General features: G+C 34.4%; 1 protein-coding gene across 1 annotated transcript; it reads left to right on the top strand.

Moving 5' to 3' along the window:
- Window positions 1-42: 42 nt before the first annotated feature.
- On the top strand, window positions 43-24,024 carry LOC133199830 (neurotrypsin-like). The gene is made up of 9 exons (XM_061335657.1): window positions 43-421; window positions 769-936; window positions 10,795-10,945; window positions 11,374-11,579; window positions 15,998-16,196; window positions 16,659-16,774; window positions 20,051-20,230; window positions 23,174-23,350; window positions 23,900-24,024. Exons 1-9 carry the CDS (start codon window positions 43-45, stop codon window positions 24,022-24,024), a joined length of 1,701 nt encoding a protein of 566 aa, XP_061191641.1.
- Window positions 24,025-25,597: the final 1,573 nt, after the last annotated feature.

Raw genomic sequence — 25,597 nt, 5'->3', positions numbered from 1 at the left:
GAGCAATCAAACAGTGCAACTGCCCTACAAAAGAAGCACATAATGCAACTGCGTTACAAAAAAAGCAAACAGTGCAACTGTCCTACGAAACAAGCAAACAGTGCAACTGTCCTACAAAACAAGCAAACAGTGCAACTGTCCTACAAAACAAGCAAACAGTGCAACAGTCCTACAAAACAAGCAAACAGTGCAACAGTCCTACAAAACAAGCAAACAATGCAACTGTCCTACAAAACAAGCAAACAGTGTAACTGTCCTACAAAACAAGCAAACAGTGTAACTGTCCTACAAAACAAGCAAACAGTGCAACTGTCCTACAAAACAAGCAAACAGTGCAACAGTCCTACAAAACAAGCAAACAGTGCAACAGTCCTACAAAACAAGCAAACAATGCAACTGTCCTACAAAACAAGCAAACAGTGTAACTGTCCTACAAAACAAGCAAACAGTGTAACTGTCCTACAAAACAAGCAAACAGTGTAACTGTCCTACAAAACAAGCAAACAGTGCAACTGTCCTACAAAACAAGCAAACAGTGCAACTGTCCTACAAAGACAGCAAGCAGTGCAACTGTCCTACAAAGACGGCAAACGGTGCTCCAACGGAAATATATTAATTGAATCATAAAAAGACACATCGACTTAGTGACTTGTTTCCTACCATACTATATGGGATATAACTATCTACAAAGTACAACTTATAATGTAGTTTAATTCTCTTGTACAGTTACAAATTATTTCATTTTATTAGCCCGTCTCCTTTTTGCAGTCTTAACTGTGCTGCGTAACAGCGCAACTGCCCTACAAAGCAAGCAAACAGTGCAACTGTCCTACAAAACAAGCAAACAGTGTAACTGTCCTACAAAACAAGCAAACAGTGCAACTGTCCTACAAAACAAGCAAACAGTGCAACTGTCCTACAAAACAAGCAAACAGTGTAACTGTCCCACAAAACATGCAAACAGTGAAACTGTCCTACAAAACAAGCAAACAGTGTAACTGTCCTACAAAACAAGCAAACAGTGCAACTGTCCTACAAAACAAGCAAACAGTGCAACTGTCCTATAAATCAAGCAAACAGTGCAACTGTCCTATAAAACAAGCAAACAGTGCAACTGTCCTACCAAACAAGCAAACAGTGCAACTGTCCTACAAAACAAGCAAACAGTGCAACTGTCCTACCAAACAAGCAAACAGTGAAACCGTCCTACAAAACAAGCAAACAGTGCAACTGTCCTACCAAACAAGCAAACAGTGAAACCGTCCTACAAAACAAGCAAACAGTGCAACTGTCCTACAAAACAAGCAAACAGTGCAACTGTCCTACAAAACAAGCAAACAGTGCAACAGTCCTACAAAACAAGCAAACAGAGAAGCTTCCCTACAAAGCAAGCAAACAGTGCAAAAATAAGTTTGTATCTACCACATCGTTGTTTTCACAATGTGAACACCAGCTGATTTTTATCTTTAAGTAAAAGCGTAAACAACACCCAGTTTGAATATGCAGGGGTAAAGAATATGTCCTGATTATCAAAGATTGAAAATCTTCAGTCTACCAACCTTCCAATTCTTGGGGCTATTTTGGGTTGGGGGTTGTGTATGGGGGTGGGGGTGGGGGTGGGGATTGAGGGTATATTTCGTTTCAAGAGCAGAATGCAAGCACAACTTATTTGCATTTGGATATTAAACATTTCAATAATTTCCCCAAATAAAATATTTTTTATGTGATGCATTCTATCAGAAAATATATACCTTTCTATTAAAATAGGTTAAATATTTCCATTTTTTTCAATGTAACCTATGCATCAATGATATGCTTTAAAAGCGCTCACGATTTATTACTACAATTTTATAAATATGTACATGTATATTGTTGTACTTTTCTGCTTTTATATTATGACATCGATATTCAATATGTTAAAGAAAAAAATCCATTTAAAAGCAGTCGCCCACGTGGCGCAGTGGTTAGAGCGTTTCCTCTTGAGTAGCCGAGTAAGGAGTTGATCCTAACCTCGCAGGTTCGAATCCCACTGCGGGGTGTGGAAACCGGTCCTTTGTATGACACCGTATAAACCGATGCCCCTTGTTGCACTAGGTGCTGGCACGGAAATGATCCCTCACTGCTCAATGGCCATGAGTGTCGAGTATAGGTCTAAATTTGAAGCCCTCCACGGCAAGAGTTGGCGTCTCCATATGAGTGAATAATTCTCGAGAGGGACGTTAAACAACAAATAAACAAACAAACAAAACATGTTTGAAACATGTCGTCATTAATTATTTAAAATATATTGTACAGCACCGGATTTATCAAGTTAATTACTTTTCAAAGCTCCGCATGCAATAAGACGTCGATGAGAAGAGTATCCAGAATCCTCTGACCTAGACTGAGACCCTGGCCAAGTGAAAAAACTCTGACCCGAGCCAGATTTCTCTGACCCAGACTACTGACCAATTGTGTAAAACCCTGACCCGATCCAGATAATAAAGATGAAATTCCATCTTCTCCTACTTTTTGTATTTTTCATGCTGTTTGAAGAGGGATTTAGTCAAGGTTTTAAGGTAGCCTCTTAAGAATCAATCAATTATTTTAGTACTACATAAAGTTATGTAATAGCGACGAATAACAATCGACCATAGAAATCTAGTTATATGGCAAACTTTAATGAGTACATTGCTAAATATTTACATTTCCAAATATTTTCACTTTAGATTCTCTGCAAATTAGAAAAAGTTCACGTTCTCATGAACTACCGTGGGATGAGTAAGAATATTTCCATTGTGATGTAATTGAAGTAAAAAAAAATAGTGCATACTTTTTTTTCAAAAAATGATCGTTGAATGAGAAAAATATGTGGCAAATCATCAGTAAAATAATGTAAATATAAGGTATGAGTTTAATTTTTGCTAACGCGCTTCATGAAATTTGCTGGCGTGAAGCGTCGTTCATGTCTTAATGAATTCTCAAAAATGAAATTTATTTCTTAAATGTAATTATCTTTCAAATTGGATTTCTAATATTTATTTTCGTCAAAAGAGATGGACAGTTTATCGTAGTAACCTAAGACCTCATTGGTTACAAAGATTCATGCTTCGCCCAATCAGCAAACTGCAAACAGGACAGAGGCATGACGGTAGGATATTTATTTCACATAAATGTAATATTATAATGAGCAATACCTTGTATTACAATACCTAGTATTACATTTCACTTACATGTTCTATTGTAATGAACAAAACTTGTATTATATTTCCTTTTCACGTGTCATTGTAATTATAATTAACTATACCTAATATAGGGTGGTGTTTATTGACCCTCCAAATCTAGGGCTCTGTTGATGTCTCAAATAGTAATAAGCTATTTGAAATATATTTTTTTATGATTTCTTAAACATTCGTTACAGGTGTTTTATTTCCTAAAAGAATAATCCCAAAATTTCAGCGAAAACAAGCATCCACAGGTAAAGTGTTATCAAATAAAATATCACATTTCTGTAATCCGTCACTTATCACTCACACCTTGCTTTGCAATTATCTTTTTGTACACTTTATTGGGTTTTGGGCTATTTTCATGCTGATTTACTAAGACACATGATCAAAATAAATATTTTATATTATCCCAGTGATAATAATTTCTATTAATCATTTGCAGTTTCAACAATTACAACCACTAGAAGACCCTTCCCAACTTTACAGTCAGCAACACAATCAACTTTACAGTCAACAACACAATCACCTATGGGTAATTTTTTTTCTTCTTCGTATAACCTTATCACCTACATTTAGAGTTTATGTCTCCCAGTTGATTCTTTGCGCAAGAGTAGCTCTTTGTACGAACATGTCTAAAACGAGGCAAACTATTGAGAACAATTTGAAACCGTTTACCCGGTCATGACAATGAGTACACGACGAGTGTGACAGGTCGACAGGAGATGCATGGCATCTGATCCCACCTTTGATGTTTTAAGAGGTCTGTGTTTTCACTGCTCCAAATTTGCATTGTTTCAATGGACTTTTCAGCTTGATTACTGCTCGTTATCTCCATATTTCATTGTTTATAATCCATGTAAATGTCTAAACAAACAATCAAAAACAGTAAAAAGTCACAACTGGAAGTGTCAAAGAACTACACATCACCCACAGAAAAAAGACAGCAGATCTCTTATTTTAACTATACATCACATTTTTTATCAAAATAAAAATGTACATATATGCCATAAACATTAACCTCTAACCACTAGAAGTAACAAACAACTATACAACACATATACCATAAACTTGACCTCTAACCTCTAGAAGTAACAAACAACTATACAACACATATACCATAAACTTGACCTCTAACCTCTAGAAGTAACAAACAACTATACAACACATTTACCATAAACTTAACCTCTAACCACTAGAAGTACCACACAACTATACAACACATATACAATAAACTTAACCTCTAACCACTAGAAGTACCACATAACTATACAACACATATACCATAAACTTAACCTCTAACCACTAGAAGTAACATACAACTATACAACACATATATCTTAAACATAACCTCTAACCACTAGAAGTAACACACAACTATACAACACATATACAATAAACTTAACCTCTAACCACTAGAAATAACACACAACTATACAACAAATATACCATAAACTTAACCTCTAACCTGTAGAAGTAACGAACAACTATACAACACATATACCATAAACTTAACCTCTAACCACTAGAAATAACACACAACTATACAACACATATACCATAAACATAACCTCTAACCTCTATAAGTAACACACAAATATACAACACATATACCATAAACTTAACCTCTAACCACTAGAAGTAACACACAACTATACAACACATAAACCATAAACGTAACCTCTAACCACTAGAAGTACAACACAACTATACAACACACATACCATAAACTTAACCTCTAACCAATAGAAATACAACACAACTATACAAAGCATATACCATAATCTTAACCTCTAACCACTAGAAGTAACACACAGCTATACAAAACATATACCATAAACTTAACCTCTAACCCTTACAAGTAACACACAACTATACAACACATATACCATAAACTTAACCTCTAACCACTAGAAGTAACACACAACTATACAACACATATACCATAAACTTAACCTCTAACCTCTAGAAGTACCACACAACTATACAACACATATACCTTAACATATATCATAAACTTAACCTCTAACCACTAGAAGTACAACACAACTATACAACACATATACCTTAACATATATCATAAACTTAACCTCTAACCACTAGAAGTACAACACAACTGTACAACACATATACCTTAAACTTAACCTCTAACCACTAGAAGTAACACACAACTATACAATACATATACCATAAACTCAACCTCTAACCACTAGAAGTAACACACAACTATACAACACATATACCATAAACTTGACCTCTAACTTCTAGAAGTAACAAACAACTATACAACACATATACCATAAACTTAACCTCTAACCTCTAGAAGTACCACACAACTATACAACACATATACAATAAACTTAACCTCTAACCACTAGAAGTACCACATAACTATACAACACATATACCATAAACTTAACCTCTAACCTCTAGAAGTAACATACAACTATACAACACATATATCTTAAACATAACTTCTAACCACTAGAAGTAACACACAACTATACAACACATATACCATAAACTTAACCTCTAACCACTAGAAATAACACACAACTATACAACACATATACCATAAACTTAACCTCTAACCTCTAGAAGTAACAAACAACTATACAACACATATACCATAAACTTAACCTCTAACCACTAGAAATAACACACAACTATACAACACATATACCATAAACCTAACCTCTAACCTCTAGAAGTAACACACAACTATACAACACATATACCATAAACTTAACCTCTAACCCTTAGAAGTAACACACAACTATACAACACATATACCATAAACTTAACCTCTAACCACTAAAAGTAAACCACAACTTTACAAAGCATATACCATAAACTTAACCTCTAACCACTAGAAGTAACACACAACTATACAACACATATACAATAAACTTAACCTCTAATCACTAGAAGTAACACACAACTATACAACACATATACAATAAATCTAACCTCTAACCACTAGAAGTAACACACAACTATACAACACATATACCATAAACTTAACCTCTAACCACTAGAAGTACGACACAACTATACAACACAAATACCATAAACTTAACCTCTAACCTCTAGAAGTAACACACAACTATACAACACATATACCATAAACTTAACCTCTAACCACTAGAAGTAAACCAAAACTATACAACACATATACCATAAAATTGACCTCTAACGTCTAGAAGTAACACACAACTATACAACACATATACCATAAACTTAACCTCTAACCACTAGAAGTTCCAAACAACTATACAACACATATACCTTAACATATATCATAAACTTAACCTCTAGCCACTAGAAGTACCACATAACTGTACAACACATATACCATAAACGTAACCTCTAACCACTAAGAGTAACATACAACTATACAACACATATATCATAAACTTAACCTCTAACCACTAGAAGTAACATACAACTATACAACACATATATCTTAAACTTAACCTCTAACATTTAGAAGTAACACACAACTATACAACACATATACCATAAACTTATCCTCTAACCACTAGAAATACAACACAACTATACAACACATATACCATAAACTTAACCTCTAACGACTAGAAGTAACACACAACTATACAACACATATACCATAAACTTAACCTCTAACCTCTAGAAGTACCACACAACTATACAACACATATACCTTAACATATATCATAAACTTAACCTCTAACCGCTAGAAGTACCACACAAAAATACAACACATATACCATAAACTTAACCTCTAACCACTAGAAGTACAACACAACTATACAACACATATACCATAAACTTAACCTCTAACCACTAGAAGTAACACACAACTGTACAATATATATATACTATAAACTTAACATCTAACCACTAGAAGTAAACCACAACTTTACAACACATATACAATAAACTTAACATCTAACCACTAGAAGTAAACCACAACTATACAACACATATACCAGAAACTTGACCTCTAACCTCTAGAAGTAACACACAACTATACAACACATATACCATAAACTTAACCTCTAACCACTAGAAGTTCCACACAACTATACAACACATATATCTTAACATATATCATAAACTTAACCTCTAGCCACTAGAAGTACCACATAACTATACAACACATATACCATAAACGTAACCTCTAACCACTAAGAGTAACATACAACTATACAACACATATATCATAAACTTAACCTTTAACCACTAGAAGTAACATACAACTATACAACACATATATCTTAAACTTAACCTCTAACATTTAGAAGTAACACACAACTATACAACACATATACCATAAACTTAACCTCTAACCACTAGAAATACAACACAACTATACAACACATATACCATAAACTTAACCTGTAACGACTAGAAGTAACACACAACTATACAACACATATACCATAAACTTAACCTCTAAGCTCTAGAAGTACCACACAACTATACAACACATATACCTTAACATATATCATAAACTTAACCTCTAACCGCTAGAAGTACCACACAAAAATACAACACATATACCATAAACTTAACCTCTAACCACTAGAAGTACAACACAACTATACAACACTTATACCATAAACTTAACCTCTAACCACTAGAAGTAACACACAACTGTACAATATATATATACTAAAAACTTAACCTCTAACCACTAGAAGTAAACCACAACTTTACAACACATATACAATAAACTTAACATCTAACCACTAGAAGTAAACCACAACTATACAACACATATACCATAAACTTGACCTCTAACCTCTAGAAGTAACACACAACTATACAACACATATACCATAAACTTAACCTCTAACCACTAGAAGTTAAACACAACTATACAACACATGTACCATAAACTTAACCTCTAACCGCTAGAAGTACCACACAACCATACAACACATATACCATAAACTTAACCTCTAACCACTAGAAGTAACACACAACTGTACAATATATATATACTATAAACTTAACCTCTAACCACTAGAAGTAAACCACAACTTTACAACACATATACCACAAACTTAATCTCTAACCACTAGAAGTAAACCACAACTTTCCAACACATATACCATAAACTTAACCTCTAACCAGTAGAAGTACCACACAACTATACAACACACATATCATAAACTTAACCTCTAACCACTAGAAGTAACACACAACTATACAACACATGTACCATAAACTTAACCTCTAACCACTAGAAGTAACACACAACTATACAATACATATACCTTAAACCTAACCTCTTACCACTAGAAGTACCACACAACTATACAACACATGTACCATAAACTTAACCTCTAACCACTAGAAGTACCACACAACTATACAACACATATACCATAAACTTAACCTCTAACCACTAGACGTAACATACAACTATACAGCACATATACCATAAACTTAACCTCTAACCACTAGAAGTACCACACAACTATACAACACATCCCATGTATCATCCATGGTTAGAAGTCATATCGTAGTTTACAATCACATGTAAATGAACCATTACAAAATCATTCAAATATCATGATTTAACGAGTTTGATACGAACACGTCTTTTGGGGACGTTTTTGTTTACAGAGAAAGTTGATAGATAAAAGCTGCTCTAAGTAGAACAGAATCTGTAGCATTCATGCATCTTAAAACTTCAATTTTAAGAAACACAGAATATAGAAAACAGAACCTCTTTTTTTTTCAAATAATGTTATGAGATCCGACCACGGGAATTGCCTTTTAAGAAATATATTATTTAAAATGTAATTTAGATGATACCCCAACAGCAAACACACCATAAAGATAATATTTCAACGATTTTATGTCTTCAAAATGTTTAAAACTCTGAAAAAGAAAGAAAACGTGCGCTTTGACCAAAACATGTGGATCAAATTGCTTCCCAACATCTTTTCTCAAATGAGTTACTTTAAAAAAAGAAGGAAAAAATCATTTACATATACAAATTTACTTTTAATTAAGCATTGAATTCCTATTTTTGGATGTCGTCGGTCGTATATAAAAGCCCCTGGCCATGCCGAAAAATTGAATACTGTGCATTAGCGCGGTATGATAATTTGGCGGCACGAACAAGTGCTCTTACACGACTGAAGACATTCAAAACTAGAAATTCAATGCTTAATTAAGTAAACTTTGTACATATCGATGTTTTTTTTTCCTTTCTTTTTTATAAAGGACTTCAACTTTTCTATCACCAACTCCCCCAATTTATGCATTAATATACCATTATCACCTGCATATGGAGTTTATGTCTCCCAGTTGATTCGATACACAAGGGCATGCTCTATGTACGAACAATTTCTAAAAGAAGGCAAGCTATTGACAAACAAGTTAATGAAGCAGGATTATGAACAGTCTCCTTTAAAATCAACATTTCGCAAATCCTATGGTGGATACAATGACCTCCTCAGCAAATACCATCTATCATTAAATCGAATGTTTACTGACGTTTTTCATACAAATTCTTAGGTCATTATTTTCACAATAAATTGTTTCCGGATTTTTCCGTTTGCCCGATCATAACAAGGAGCACACGGATGGTGTGACAGGTCGACAGGGATGCTTACTCCTCCATGGCATCTGATCCCACCTCTAATGTTTCAGAGGTCCGTGTTTGCCCTCCTCCTAATTTGTATTGTTTCAATGTACTTTAGAGCTTAATTACCGTTTGTTATTTTCGTGCTCGGAGTGCGACCAGTTTTTAAGCCGGTGCAGGCTACTCAAACATACGTTGATGTTACAGGTATTTCAACAACCTCGTTTAAAGTCAGCATTCTGTTAATTCTATGGTCGTTATAATGACCTTTTAAGCAAATATAACCCATCACTGGATGGTATTTTGGCTGACTTTTTTCCTACCAATTGTTAGACCTTTGTTTTATACTTAATTTGACTACGAAATGTTCCGTGTACTTGATCTATACATAGGGCTCACGGCGGGTGTAACTGGTCAACAGGGGATGCCAACTCCTCCTAGGCACCTAATTCCACCTCTGGAATTTTCAAGGGTCCGCGTTTGTGCCCTGTTCACAGATTTGAATTTTTTTTATTCTTTTTTATGAGATCGATCATTGTTCGTTGTCTTCACCCTTTTCTTATTTTCATTAATATTCTCTAATATTCTCTAATTTTCTCTCTTAATAAATGTTAATTTCATTTATATATATTATAAATTTAGCGCCTTTCAGAGTTGGTATGTCTTACAGACGTAAGAGTCGTTTTGACGTTCATGGTTTAAAAAAGCAATTGAATTCTCCTAGGGAAAAATGTTAATTTAATTTTTTAACGTAAAATTGTTACATTTTTACAACATTTTAAAAGGCTTATTATTTTTAATTAAATTGAGCCAAATAAATGTACATTTAGGTGTTCCTTGTGAATTGAGATAATAGTATATAGTTCTTGTTGTGTATTCTACCGCGTCGCGTATGAAGGTTTCCTGTTTCACGTACGGGATTTAATGTTATAGATTTCTAATGCTTTTATGAAGATAATTAAACTGGATGTAAATATCATGTTTGAATGTATTAAACTTTCATAGATAACATAAAGATTCGGTTGGTGAACAGCTTTGATGGATTTGCCAACCTTGGTACAGTAGAGATAGAATACAGTGGCGTGAGAGGAACGATCTGTGATGATAACTGGGACGACCTTGATGCCAGCGTTGTCTGTAGAATGCTTGGATTCAGGTTAGAATTGATAAATAGATCACGTGACACAGGTGAGGACAAATTTGAAAGACCACCTGACATAGGTGTGGACTTAAGGATTAGGGGAGGTTGTTTGATTACGTGACACTGGTAAGGATTAATAAATAAGGGGAGGATTGATAGATCACGTGACACAGGTAAAGATTAATAAATCAGGGGAGGATTGATAGATCACGTGACACAGGTAAAGATTAATAAGTCAGGGGAGGATTGATAGATCACCTGACACAGGCAAGGATACATGAATCAGTGGAGGATTGATTAGATCACGTGACACAGATGAAATAAATAAAATTAAACTGGAAAGGAGATTTAAGCGGTAGCAGATCTTGTGATATAGGTGAGGAAATATAAGTAAGAAATACATATTCTTTAATCTTGAGATATAAGTTGTATATCCTTTGTAGGAGTGGAGAGGCAGCGTCTCAAGCGGCTTTTGGACAGGGGTCAGGTCCTATATATCTCAGTGACGTCACCTGTACGGGTGATGAAGATTCCTTACTAGACTGTGATCATTCTGGATGGGGCGTCAATAACTGTACACATGAGGATGATGCAGGTGTAATATGTCATTCATTTGATGATCTACCTGAATCCAAGAAACTTCCTTCAGGTGATCATAATTGTTACAAATTAATAGCCATTCTCTGTAACCACTTAAACTTTTGTGGCACGCATAGTCACAGATTTTTTTCAAATTTGGCTAGAATTTACCACCTCATAAACTGCTCCAAAAAATATTGTTAGATCATATGAATGTTGAGTAGTTACCATGGAAACGGTGTCAAAAGTTGATTTTTTCTGAAAAAATGCAGTTTTTGGGAATGTCAATCAATGAAATGCAGCTACTTCAATTCATGTTACTCACAGAAATAAAAAGTACGACATCTGATTTTAAAAGGCATCTTAAAACATTGTTGGTATTCAGTCTATAAATATAAGAAATCTATGATTAAAATAGCAGACATTCACTTAAAAATTGAATTATCTCCCTTTGATAATTGTGAGCTCTTTAGTGCGAGAGATAAAAAAATCATTGGACAAAACTGACTGGAATTTGTTTACATTATCAACATGTATCCTGGATTTCAAGTAAAATCAAGTGGTTTTTCTGTTTATTTAATGTGCATACAAATTTTAACCTCTTTGTTTATTTCCTGCATGCAAAAGAATAATTTTGATGAGTGAACAGTGGCGAAATGTAAAAGACCACATGGTACAGGAAATCAGCTCTGTGCACATTCATGATATTGAAGCCTATAAGCCTCAAGGTCTTAGGAGTTTTAAAATGGAGATAAAAGATAAACTTGAGATATCAGAATTATATTGAATTGGTTGTAAGAAGAGGTACAGTGTCTCAGTCAGAGTGATATATTTGCCTTTTTAAAACAAATGTGGAAAAAAAAACACAAAAAACTGAATTATAATGTGAGGGAACTAGGCTATTGATTTTACCTAAATAATTAAAGTCAAGCTACATTTACATGTTTGTACAGAAGTGGAAGTTGAAGTTTATATTGAATGATGTATGTAAGTTGATGTCTGTCATTAAAGGGATGACCATTTGATGCGAGGGGGAGGTTACAGATTTTAGAAACTAAAGTCCGTTCTTGAAACAAATGCCTAACCCCCCCCCCCCCCCACAAAATAAAGTTTGGGCGTTTTCCCTTGGGGTGGGATGGATTGTTTATTTTATTTTCAGATTTTTTCAGTGAAGCAAAAAATACATAATCTGTCCTGGATCATATTGGAAATAAATAATCTGTCCTTCAATTCCATGAAAATAAATAATCTGACTCGGAAAAAAATTGCCCCCCCCCCCCTTCTGAATCAAATGGTCGTACCTTAACCAATAGTCAACGCAGTCATATTATGCAGTTTTAAACAGAATTTATGTCATTCATAATTTAAAATTTTTATATGATGAGTGTTTTCACTTGATAGGATTTGCTACATTTAAAATATAAACTGATACTCTTTACACCCTCATTCTAAAATTAAAGAACGTAAAAGTATATTTTATCTCTTTTTGAAGGCTACATGTAGAAAACAATCAACACCTAAAAACCCTGTTTTAGTGAGGGATGTAACAGAAAACTCAATCTTTTTAATACTACTGTTTTAATACTACTGTTTGCCTTTATCTGTATCTGATTCAGAAAAAAAGAGAGAAAAGTTATCTGTATATATTTCAGATTTGAACTTTTTATTCAATGACTTTGAAAATATTTACAAAGAAATTGATAATGTTCCTGATCCAAGTATTTTCTTTAAGGGAATGGTCTTTATCCAAAAAAAAAAAAGAATAAAAAAAAATTCTTAAGGTCAGTAATGAAAATGTTTTGTTTTGTAATCGATTCCTTTCGACCAGTGAAAATTATTCTTTTGATTTTTTTAAGGGGGGTGGGGGGTGTCTAGAAATACAAATTGTCTGAATCATATTTAAAGTTATCATTTTTATCAAGTTTATCATTTCTCTAGACTTAGAAAAATGTAGGTTGAACCTTTTAGCAGTAAAATTAATAGTAAATCTGTGTAGCTGTATTTTATTGATAATAAAAACAATAATAAATTTCTGACAAGCCCCCCACCCCCACCCCACCCTTTCTACCAAAAGAAATAAAATCATAAAATTAAACACAAAAAATCTATACTCGGGAATGGGTGCGGGTTGGGGTTAATCACTTATGAATGAACCGATTTCTTTCATATTTATATATAATGCTTCTTAATGTTTCACAAGGGATCCGTGTTTTTCTTACAAGTGACTCTTAGTTACCAATTTATGTGGGGTAAGTGCTTTTACATGGTTCCTGGAAGGGATAGAGTAAGTCCTGGTCATAGGTTACTTTATCATGTTCATTTTAAAAAATGAAAACCATAGGAAGAAGGCAGGGACAGATAATTTTCAATATTTTCAAGGACTCAAGTTAAATGCTATACTAACAAGCTAATTCAGAGAAGCTGTGTCCCCTGCTTAAGGAAAAAAGAGCATGTACGGATCTTGAGGGGTGGGGTCGGAGGATGGTGGGGTAGTGGAGACGGGATACTTTAAGAGTTGCGGGCGGGACCAAAGGGAGTTATGATATAAAATTTCATTGCAAAAGCTTAAAAGCTTCTTGAGATATCGCACGGAAATGAAAATTTTACACACAAACAGAATGTATAAATTTTTTACCTTGACCTTTGACCTTTTGAACTCGAAATCTATAGTGGTCTTCTTTAGACCATAGGGAGTTTCAGCGTAAAATTTCATTGCTGCAGTGAAAAGGTCGAAGTTTTTGAGATATTGCGCGGAAATAAAGTGTTAAAACAGACAGAATTTATGAATTCATGACCTTTACCTTTGACCTTAAAATCAATGGGGGTCTTCCTTAGGCCACAGGGAGTTGTTATATAAACTTTCATTGCAAAGGTTCAAAGGCTTCACGAGACATCGTGCAGAAACGAAAGTGTTGCAGAAAGACAGAAGGATAGACGTCACACAGACCTAAATAAATATCCCCCACTTTAAGTGAAAGCAGGGGACAAAAAGGCAAATTTTATATACCATTGTGTCTTTGAACTTTGACCTTCTGTCCGTATTTACCAATTCATGTGATGCTATAGTTACATGTATTGTCCACCAGAACTGTAATTTTGTTTATTCATAATTATGTTGTTTAAAACACAAGTATTAGTTATGGCATTGAAAAAAATTTGCTTAGTGTCCTTACTTTTCCATCTAAATCGAGCCATTTGACCTTGACCTTTGACCTTTTGTTATGAAAATTGATTTTTTTTTTCATTGTTTTTGCTATTGTGTACTACATGTACAAATCTGGTTTTAATCCATTTTAAAATACTCAGGTATTTATATGGAAACTGATTGTAGATACCTAAATTGCCTTTGTCTGGAATTCTTAAAAAAAGCATCAGTTTGTAACCATGGTAACATGAAAACAAGATATGAATACCAAGTGGTTCTTTGCAGTTTATATTACAACTATATATGGACTTTCAAACCAATGTATTTATTTTTTCCAATATGTCCGCAAAAATTTATAACAGGCTTTTCAAAAGAGCCTAAAATCTACAATTTTTCCTTAGAAAAATCATACTTAAAAAGGGGGGATATTCTTTCTATGAGATTAAGTTACTCAAATACTAGAAATTATCTAAAGAACTATAAAAATGATGTATTTTGACAAAAAAAATAAAGTAATGTAAATATCTTGTTGTATTAAAGACTTTTAATTAGTCAAAAATGGTCATTTTTCATCAAAATTTAGCATTTTTTAGGCCATGAAAAATGTATCTTGGTTGCCATGGTAACCATTGACCATAGCAACCATTTTATTATGAATTTTAGTTTCATACGTCATTATAGGAATGTGTGCCAAGTTTCATAAAAATCTAAGACCTAGCGTGCCACACTCCCTATATAAGAGTTTAAATGCTTACAGAGAATGGCTATTAACAATTAACAAATTTATAGTAAAAGTTATCGTTGATAAATTACCCAAAACTAAACAAGTAAATGAATACGTAACTACCTTGCAAATTGAATATTGTGTAGGTACATGCATGATTATGAGTATGTTAATTATTTGAATTAAGTCCTAATATAGCTGAACTCAAATATATTCAATACGCAAGGTAGCTATTCATTTACAAGTAAATGAATAGCTACCTTGCGTATTGAATATTGTGTAGGTATGATATGTTAATAATTTGAATTACGTCCTGATACAGCTGGACTTAAATGTATGGTTTCAACGCTCACTACCCTGTTTGATCCGGGTCTGACTGCTCCCTGGTTATTAGAATCCGAAACTGATTTATGACATTTTTACATAAGGAAACAGAAAAACATCCAAATTTTTAATGACAAACACCACTGAAAATCTTTCGTTAGGTTTTTAAAAGGTTTTTAAGTTGATGAAATATTTAGAAATTGCCCTTATTATAAGAGCTTTGTCTAAAATAGAATTTTTTCAACGCAAAAAAGTTTGATGAAAACATGGGAACTCTGTTGTTTTTTTTATATAGATTGTGGCAAACGCCCAATGATAAGCGAAGAGAATAAGAAACAACTTTTACCAAGAATCGTTGGAGGAATTGATGCTGTTCCTGGCATGGTGCCCTGGCAAGCAGGCCTTAGAATTGGAAGCCCTCCTTCCGGACATTGGTGTGGTGGGACAATTCTTAGTCCACACTGGATTCTGACTGCTGCGCATTGTTTTGATTAGTAAGTAAGAGAAATTAAGATGCTTGGTTAGTTATAGATTTGTAGTGCTTTACTTTGTTTTGACTGGTTAGTTATCAGTTTTTAGTACTGCTTTTCTGGCTGGTAATTTATGGAGTCTTAGTGCTACAGTCAATTTTGATTGGTTAGATTTGGATTTTCCTGATGCGTATTGTTTTGATATGTTAGGTTTTATGACGTCAGTTAGTTTATCTGTGTTAAGTGTTTCCATCTTGGTGTTTTCATTTTTATTAAATTTAATGACGCAGTTTGTTTACCTGATTTATTGATTTTCATTTTATGTTAGGCTTGATGACATCAGTTGGTTTACCTGTCTATTGATTTTCATTTTATGTTAGGTTTAATGAAGTCAGTTGGTATATCTATTTTATTGATTTTAATTCTATGTTAGGTTTGATGACGTCAGTTGGTATACCTGTTTCATTGATTTTCATTTTATCTTAGTTTTGATGACGTCAGTTTGTTTACCATTCGAGTTGGGGATCAGAACAATGAGAACCCGGATGTCGGTGAAGAGGAGTTTGAAATAGAAAGACTTTACAAACACGAAAAATACAATAGTGAGTTTACTCTTCAGATATTTTGAGAGAAATCATTATTTCCAAACAAACTTCCTCTGCTTAAGATGGACATAGCTTTTTTTACTTGCTTTTATAAAAAATAATGTATTTCGGCATATTGATATTGTCTTCCAACAATATTTTTTGTTTAAATATTGATAACATCAAATTTTATATTATACCAAAAAATGTGGAAAGACAAGTTAGATCATCTGATGTTCAATATTGTCGTTCTTATTTCTAGCCGAGCACTTCCTTTTTTGCACTGTTGCTTGCTATAGTAGTATATGCACCCATAATCCTTAATCCCCTCTGTTGTGTGCTAGCTAGCTTGTTTTGGTAGTGTATACACTCTTTGACCCTTAATCACCCTCTGTTGTGTGCTAGCTAGCTTGTTTTAGTAGTATATGCACCCTTTGATTCTCAATCACCCTCTGTTGTGTGCTAGCTAGCTTGTTTTAGTAGTATATGCATCCTTTTATCCTTAATCACCCTCTGTTGTGTGCTAGCTAGCTTGTTTTTGTAGTATATGCACCCTTTTATCCTTAATCACCCTCTGTTGTGTGCTAGCTAGCTTGTTTTGGTAGTATATGCACCCTTTAATCCTTAATCACCCTCTGTTGTGTGCTAGCTAGCTTGTTTTGGTAGTGTATACACTCTTTGACCCTTCATCACCCTCTGTTGTGTGCTAGCTAGCTTGTTTTGGTAGTATATGCACCCTTTAATCCTTAATCACCCTCTGTTGTGTGCTAGCTAGCTTGTTTTGGTAGTGTATACACTCTTTGACCCTTAATCACCCTCTGTTGTGTGGTAGCTAGCTTGTTTTGGTAGTGTATACACTCTTTGACCCTTAATCACCCTCTGTTGTGTGCTAGCTAGCTTGTTTTAGTAGTATATGCACCCTTTTATCCTTAATCACCCTCTGTTGTGTGCTAGCTAGCTTGTTTTAGTAGTATATGCACCCTTTGATTCTCAATCACCCTCTGTTGTGTGCTAGCTAGCTTGTTTTAGTAGTATATGCACCCTTTTATCCTTAATCACCCTCTGCTGTGTGCTAGCTAGCTTGTTTTTGTAGTATATGCACCCTTTTATCCTTAATCACCCTCTGTTGTGTGCTAGCTAGCTTGTTTTGGTAGTATATGCACCCTTTAATCCTTAATCACCCTCTGTTGTGTGCTAGCTAGCTTGTTTTGGTAGTGTATACACTCTTTGACCCTTCATCACCCTCTGTTGTGTGCTAGCTAGCTTGTTTTGGTAGTATATGCACCCTTTAATCCTTAATCACCCTCTGTTGTGTGCTAGCTAGCTTGTTTTGGTAGTGTATACACTCTTTGACCCTTAATCACCCTCTGTTGTGTGGTAGCTAGCTTGTTTTGGTAGTGTATACACTCTTTGACCCTTAATCACCCTCTGTTGTGTGCTAGCTAGCTTGTTTTAGTAGTATATGCACCCTTTTATCCTTAATCACCCTCTGTTGTGTGCTAGCTAGCTTGTTTTAGTAGTATATGCACCCATTGATTCTCAATCACCCTCTGTTGTGTGCTAGCTAGCTTGTTTTAGTAGTATATGCACCCTTTTATCCTTAATCACCCTCTGCTGTGTGCTAGCTAGCTTGTTTTGGTAGTATATGCACCCTTTTATCCTTAATCACCCTCTGTTGTGTGCTAGCTAGCTTGTTTTGGTAGTATATGCACCCTTTAATCCTTAATCACCCTCTGTTGTGTGGTAGCTAGCTTGTTTTGGTAGTGTATACACTCTTTGACCCTTAATCACCCTCTGTTGTGTGCTAGCTAGCTTGTTTTGGTAGTATATGCACCCTTTAATCCTTAATCACCCTCTGTTGTGTGCTAGCTAGCTTGTTTTGGTAGTGTATACACTCTTTGACCCTTAATCACCCTCTGTTGTGTGCTAGCTAGCTTGTTTTGGTAGTATATACACCCTTTAATCCTTAATCACCCTCTGTTGTGTGCTAACTAGCTTGTTTTAGTAGTATATGCACCTTTTTATCCTTAATCACCCTCTGTTGTGTGCTAGCTAGCTTGTTTTGGTAGTATATGACCCTTTTATCCTTAATCACCCTCTGTTGTGTGCTAGCTAGCTTGTTTTAGTAGTATATGCACCCTTTGATTTTCAATCACTCTCTGTTGTGTGCTAGCTAGCTTGTTTTAGTAGTATATGCACCCTTTTACCCTTAATCACCCTCTGTTGTGTGCTAGCTAGCTTGTTTTGGTAGTATATGCACCTTTTTATCCTTAATCACCCTCTGTTGTGTGCTAGCTAGCTTGTTTTGGTAGTATATGCACCCTTTGATTCTCAATCACCCTCTGTTGTGTGCTAGCTAGCTTGTTTTAGTAGTATATGCACCCTTTGATCCTTAATCACCCTTTGTTGTGTGTTAGCTGGGTGGTAAGCGGTTAATAGCGCAACACCCACCATTAACCACCACTGCATGGATCATTAACCAGTCACTATCAGCACAAAAACAATTGGGTTCTAGCTAGTACTAGAACTGTGTACACACTGGGGGTTCTGCTTGTACTAGAACTGTGTACACACTGGGGGTTCTAGATTGTACTAGAACTTTGTACACACTGGGGGTTCTAGCTTGTATTAGAACTGTGTACACACTGGGGATTCTAGCTTGTACTAGAACTGTGTATACACTGGGGATTCTAGCTTGTACTAGAACTGTGTACACACTGGGGGTTCTAGCCTGTACTAGAACTGTGTACACACTGGGAGTTCTAGCTTGTACTATAACTGTGTACACACTGGGAGTTCTTCAGATTTTTCAGAGAAAATTCACTTAAATGACGTGCACTGTTTTCTCCTGTTACGACTGATGGAAGCTTGGTGAAAACAGTAAGGTATTTTGAGTATTTCACACTATACCAAGGTTAAATTAAACAAAAAAAGAATGAGGTTGACATGAAACCGATAATTGCTTTTTAACGTATCATTCGAAGTTGCCTTTCCATATAATAACTGTTTGATTAGATTATTTCCCATTAAAATTCAGGTGCCTAGAAATTCAGTTTTAGAAATTTCTGCTTGTCTCTCATGTATGAAAACAATAGTAAGAGAATTAACCGAAATATGTTTATATCTATGTAACAGTTGTAGGGAGTTTAACATATTACCTAGAAAATAACTTAAAGAAGAAGTAAAAAGGTCCCAAGAAATTAATCCGATTCTTAAAAAAAACTAAAGTTATTTTCTCCTTGTCCGTTATTTTGAAATTTTGATAGATCAGTTTTGCAACAATGTTATTTTTAGTGCAGACTTTTGACAATGACATAGCCTTGATTAAAATAGCCGCTAAGGACGGAGACGGCATAAAATTCAACCAATATGTACAGCCAGCATGTCTGCCAACGGAAACAACAGCTTACAATGCAGGCCGGAAATGCTTTGTATCCGGATGGGGAAATACTACTGAGCCTATTGGAAATAACGGTATGTAACGTCATACAGGGATCTTGAAACACAATTTGTTCAGTGTATACTGAGTATAAAATAATATTTTTCTGGGGTCAAATTTTCGTGGTTTGAGAAAAACCGTAGGTTTGTGGGGATTTAATTTTGTGGATGGAGAATTATTGAGTAGTTATGTATTGGGTATTATTAATTTCGTGGTGGACATAAATTCGTGGATCTCTTCAAGAAAAATGGAGATAACGAGCAGTAATCAAGCTCAAAAGACCACAGAAACAATACAAATCAGGAGCAGAGGAAACACGGACCTCTAAAACATCAGAGGTGGGATCAGGTGTCAAGGAGGAGAGAGCATCCCCTGCCGACCGGTCACACCCGCCGTACGCTTATTGTCTGGATCGAGCAAACAGACATTTCAGTGTTTAAATAATGGCCTAACAATTAGTATGAAAAAAAATTCAGTCAGCATTCGAATTAACGATAGATTGTATTTGTTAACAAGGTCATTGTATTGACCATAAAATTTTGAAAATGATGACTTTAAACAAGGCTGTTGATATCGAGTTTCATTATACCTCTAAAACAACGAAAATCAAACCCCTTCGAAAATTAGTGATTTCAAAGAAGTTCAAATTGTCCTTGATCCATTTTACGACACAATTGATATAAAATTAATTTTTCCTATACAGCCATAGTAGAATTCTGTGGAAAATGAATCATTTTCAATGAATTCAATTTGAGATCTTTTTAAAAGTAATCAGGATACCCTTTTTATTTTAATATCATTTTAAGGAAGAGGTCACAAAAAATTTGACGTTTTCTGAGAGATTGTATGCAATCGGGATTCATTTCATTTGTCTCTGATATATATATAAAAAAATACACATTTATAACTGGTTTTCTTCATTTTTTGAGAATTACAGTTTAAAAATAATTTAAAAATTTCACGTTGTGATTACCAAAATCACAATCGAATCCCACTGTGGGACGTGGAGACCGGTCCTTCGGATGATACCGTATAAACCGAGGTCCCTTGTCGCAGTAGGTGCTGGCACGAAAAAGATCCCTCACTGCTCAATGGCCCTCAGTGCCGAGTATAGGACAAAATTTGCAGCTCTCCACCGGCAAGTGGTGGCGTCTCCATATGAGTGAAATATTCTCGAGAGGGATGTTAAACAACATACAAACAAACAAACAAAAGCAAAACAGTATGCTTCTATATACCTTATTTTACAAACCTATAGTTATAAAACATATAAGGAGTTCATTTATCTTATTTGAGAATACTGCAGGCCTCCTTCATTAAATTGATTTTGACCTTAAGCAATTTGACTAGCTAAAAAGTTAGTTTTTTTTTTTTATAATAAGTCCTTCATAATGCACTTATAAATGGTTTACCTTTTGAGTTTCATAGAGATAACCACCATCTACTCAGGTATTATTCAGATTTTTAGTCTGTAAAACATGTGTTAGAAATAAAAGTAATAATGTCTATCAATATCAATATTTCTCCAATAAACTGTACAACTAATTGCTGTCGTTAACAGTTAATATAAATCAAAACAAAAACTATGAATAAAGTGTTAAGATTTTTAAGGTCTTCCGTTTCCAACGGAAGACCTTCTACTGATTCTGTTGTTTCTTTTCCACTATTATTATTTTTTTTTTTTTCTTACCGATTTTGTGCAGACGATTTCTCGAGAACGCCTTGATAGATTTTCACGAAACTTTCAGCAATGATGGCAAATTATCTGAACTTTATGCGTTTTTTTTTTATTTTGTCGTCGTCACTTCCGGTCGCGAGATATGGCCAATTTTCCATTTTTAAAATGGCATTTTGTCCGCGAGTGTTCTCAAAAACGGTTGGAGATTGAGTCTTGAAACTTTCAGGGATGATAGATTGTGACTCGTAGATTTGAGAAACCTGTATAGTTTATGTTGCCGTGACGTCCGTTGTCCACCGGAAGTAGTTTAAAAATATGCAAATTTTCATTTTTTTCTTATTGAAATGTTTTTAATAGAGGCAAATAGACTGTTTCGAGTCATATTATTTCCACCGGAAGTTATTTCTTCCGAACCTGAAGTAGTCGAAAAAATGCTCATTTTTTCTCGAAACTTTGAGGGATGATTCCTCCACACTCAGTGAAGAGTTAAAAGTCAGTTTGACTACTTCTGGTCATACCGGAAGTGAATAAAAAAGACCGGAAGTTGTTTGAAATTAATAGATTTCACTCTTTTATGAGTTGCTAAACAATTCTGAAGAATTATTATGAATATTTTTTACATTTAAAGTTGTTTTACTTTCTTTTATCAATCAAAATTTCCCAATCAAGATTTTATCAGAAATCTAACGGAAGACCTACTCGTTGCACGCAACGAGATCACATCTAGTTATTTTTTTTTTTCTTACCATGATAGGATGATAGATTGTGACTCGTAGAATTGAGAAACGTGTTTCGTTTTTGTTGCCGTGACGTCCGTTGTCCACCGGAAGTAGTTTAAAAATATGCAAATTTTTATTTTATTCTTTTTGAAATGTTAATAATAGAGGCAAATAGACTGTTTCGAGTCATATTATTTCCACCGGAAGTGATTTCTTCCAAACCGGAAGTAAGCGAAAAAATGCTCATTTTTCCTCGAAACTTTAAGGGATGATTCCTCCACACTCAGTGAGGAGTTAAAAGTCATTTTGAGTACTTCCTGTCATACCGGAAGTGAATAAAAAAGACCGGAAGTTGTTGAAATTGATAGATTTCAGTCTTTAATGTGTTGCTAAACATATTTTGAAGAATTGACATGAATATTTTTTTCATTTAAAGATTTTTTACTTTCTTTTATCAATCAAAATTTCCCAATCAAGATCTTATCAGAAATCTAACGGAAGACCTACTCGTTGCTCGCAACGAGATCTCATCTAGTTTTATTATTATTATTGTATATTTACAAAACTCTTTAACATTTCAGGACTCCCAGATGACTTAAAGTTTGCAGAAGTTCCTATAATTAACCAGACAATATGTAGAGAGTTGTACAAGGACTTTAGACACGTGACAGAGAATATGTTTTGTGCGGGGTACCTTGAGGGAGGCATCGATACCTGTCAGGGGGACAGCGGGGGGCCGCTCACGTGCGAAGTCGAGGGTAAGATTATTTCATCCAATGATCAATGCATTATTAGAAAATATGATTATTTACAATAAATAAAATGCATATGATTATGAATCAATTTTAATTACTTACAAAAGAATTGTGCTTACAGTATAGTAATAAAATGTTTAATATGTGTTTTATATAAAGTATGCCATCTATGATCTATATTCAACACTTCACTGCTTCACTGTCGTTGTCAATGCTTGAAGTTTCACGTTGCCTCAACTTCCATTTTCAACCGAAATTCAACTAAAAATCAACTAAAGTTCAACTCATTTTCAACGTCTATTCAACGTTGAAAATTGACGTTGCAACAACGTTGATGTCTCAACGTTGCCTCAACTTTCATATGCAACTAAAATTCGACGTCGATTCAACGCTGAAGAGCAACGTTGACATCAACTGCCTGTCTTTTTGCACCATGGTTTAGAATTTTTACCTATACCCTCTTGTGTGTCAGTTATACCATATATCTCTTGTTCTAAAAAAAAGTCGCTTAGGATATTAATATTTTTTTTCCATTTTTTTTCTTTTTCCAAGGTACACAAGCCATTCTGGGAATTACCTCCTGGGGGAAATCCTGTGCGGCTCCAAATTTTCCGGGAATGTACGCGAAAGTCGGGAATTTTCTACCGTGGATCAGAGAAACAATTGCTGCTTCATAATAAAAATCAATTTGGAGACTTCTAGAGTCGTGCTTTATTTAGAGACTTCTAGAGTCGTGCTTTATTTAGAGACTTCTAGAGTCGTGCTTTATTTAGAGACTTCTAGAGTCGTGCTTTATCATGCCACCTTCTGTGCAAATATGCCACCCCTGGGCTGAATATATACAGAGCGAAGTTTTATTTTTCAGTATTTAGTTCTTTCTTATTTACATTTATATATACATATGCACCGGTGTTAAAAAAAGAAATGATATTTTTATCATTATTATACATATTATTAATAGCGATTCTCTGTAACCACTTAAACTTCTTTGCCACGCATGGTCATCGATTTTGATGAAACTTTGCCCATTATTACAACTTGACACCAGAAACATATATCAAATAAAATTTCGTTGCTATGTGTCTTGGTTGCCATGGTAACAGCCAGAAAAGTTGAAAAAATTGAGATTTTCAGCTACTTTAAATCTTTATAAAGCCTTAATAAAGACTAAGAAAAACAAACCATTCTCCCAAAAACATGACACCTTGTTGTCACTTATGGCATAAAAAGATTATTTAGAATTTATCTCTAAGTAAGTGGTAACCATGGGTACATTTGGAATACATTTTAGATGCTGAAAAATGTTGAAAAACGCTCTATAGTCACAAATGATAGATGTTACATGATCAAACTCAATCAACAAAGTAAGAAAAACAATGAAAAATATTTGACCCCATGTAATTAGATATTGGCAATATTATCCTAAAAATAACTTTCATGGTTGCCATGGTAACACAGTGTCACCATGCAAAATCTGTTGCTATGATTGGGTTAATGCTACTATCGTGAGGAAAAACAATAAAATTAATGACTGGCACATATGCATCCTTAGGAACTTGCAACACCGACAACATAAGAAAAATTGAGATTAATTGTTACTTTGCAGTGTAACCATGGAAACAACGTACTAGTTGTTTAAAGTGATATTTTTTTGCTGCTTTAGGAATTTACTAACCTTTTTATCAAGAAAAATATTATTTGAATCACCTTGAATAGTACTTTTCTCGTAGAACTAAAGTTGAATATCATATATTGATAAAGGTTGTTGAAAAATACAACACTGTTGCTATGGTTACCAAGAAGAGAAAATGTTCGATTTCTCAATATTAGACCCTCTGTGCCAGCTTTTTGCATCCAGTTAGAGATTGGGTGATAGTCAAAATTGAAAGTCAGGTTAGTTGTTCACATATATCAATCATTAATGTTTTGGGAATCTACATACAACGGTACGTATCCAAGGAAACTGAGTATTTTTCAGATTTTTATGAATGTTTTGTCGCCTTCTTTTCATAGCAACGCACTATTTAAAGAATTGAAATTGAATTTTTTGAAATGTGAACATTAGGGTCACACCAAGGCCTTTAAAAATTGATCATCAGTTATATTGAAATATGCTTTTTAAAAAGATAGGATAAGATTAAAACACTAAGAGAGTAAATTTAAAATCCCTTCGTGGTATTAAAACCATGGCAACCATTGCCAACCTATAAGAATGAAATATATGGAGATAACGAACAGTATTCAAGCTCA

The sequence above is a fragment of the Saccostrea echinata genome, unplaced genomic scaffold (genome assembly GCF_033153115.1).
Source record: "Saccostrea echinata isolate AGI-Se365-2 ecotype Australia unplaced genomic scaffold, CSIRO_AGI_Sech_v1 ptg000036l, whole genome shotgun sequence".
Lineage (NCBI taxonomy): Eukaryota > Metazoa > Mollusca > Bivalvia > Ostreida > Ostreidae > Saccostrea > Saccostrea echinata.
The sequence above is the reverse complement of the archived record's forward strand: the minus strand, read 5'-3'. Positions and strand labels throughout refer to the sequence as shown.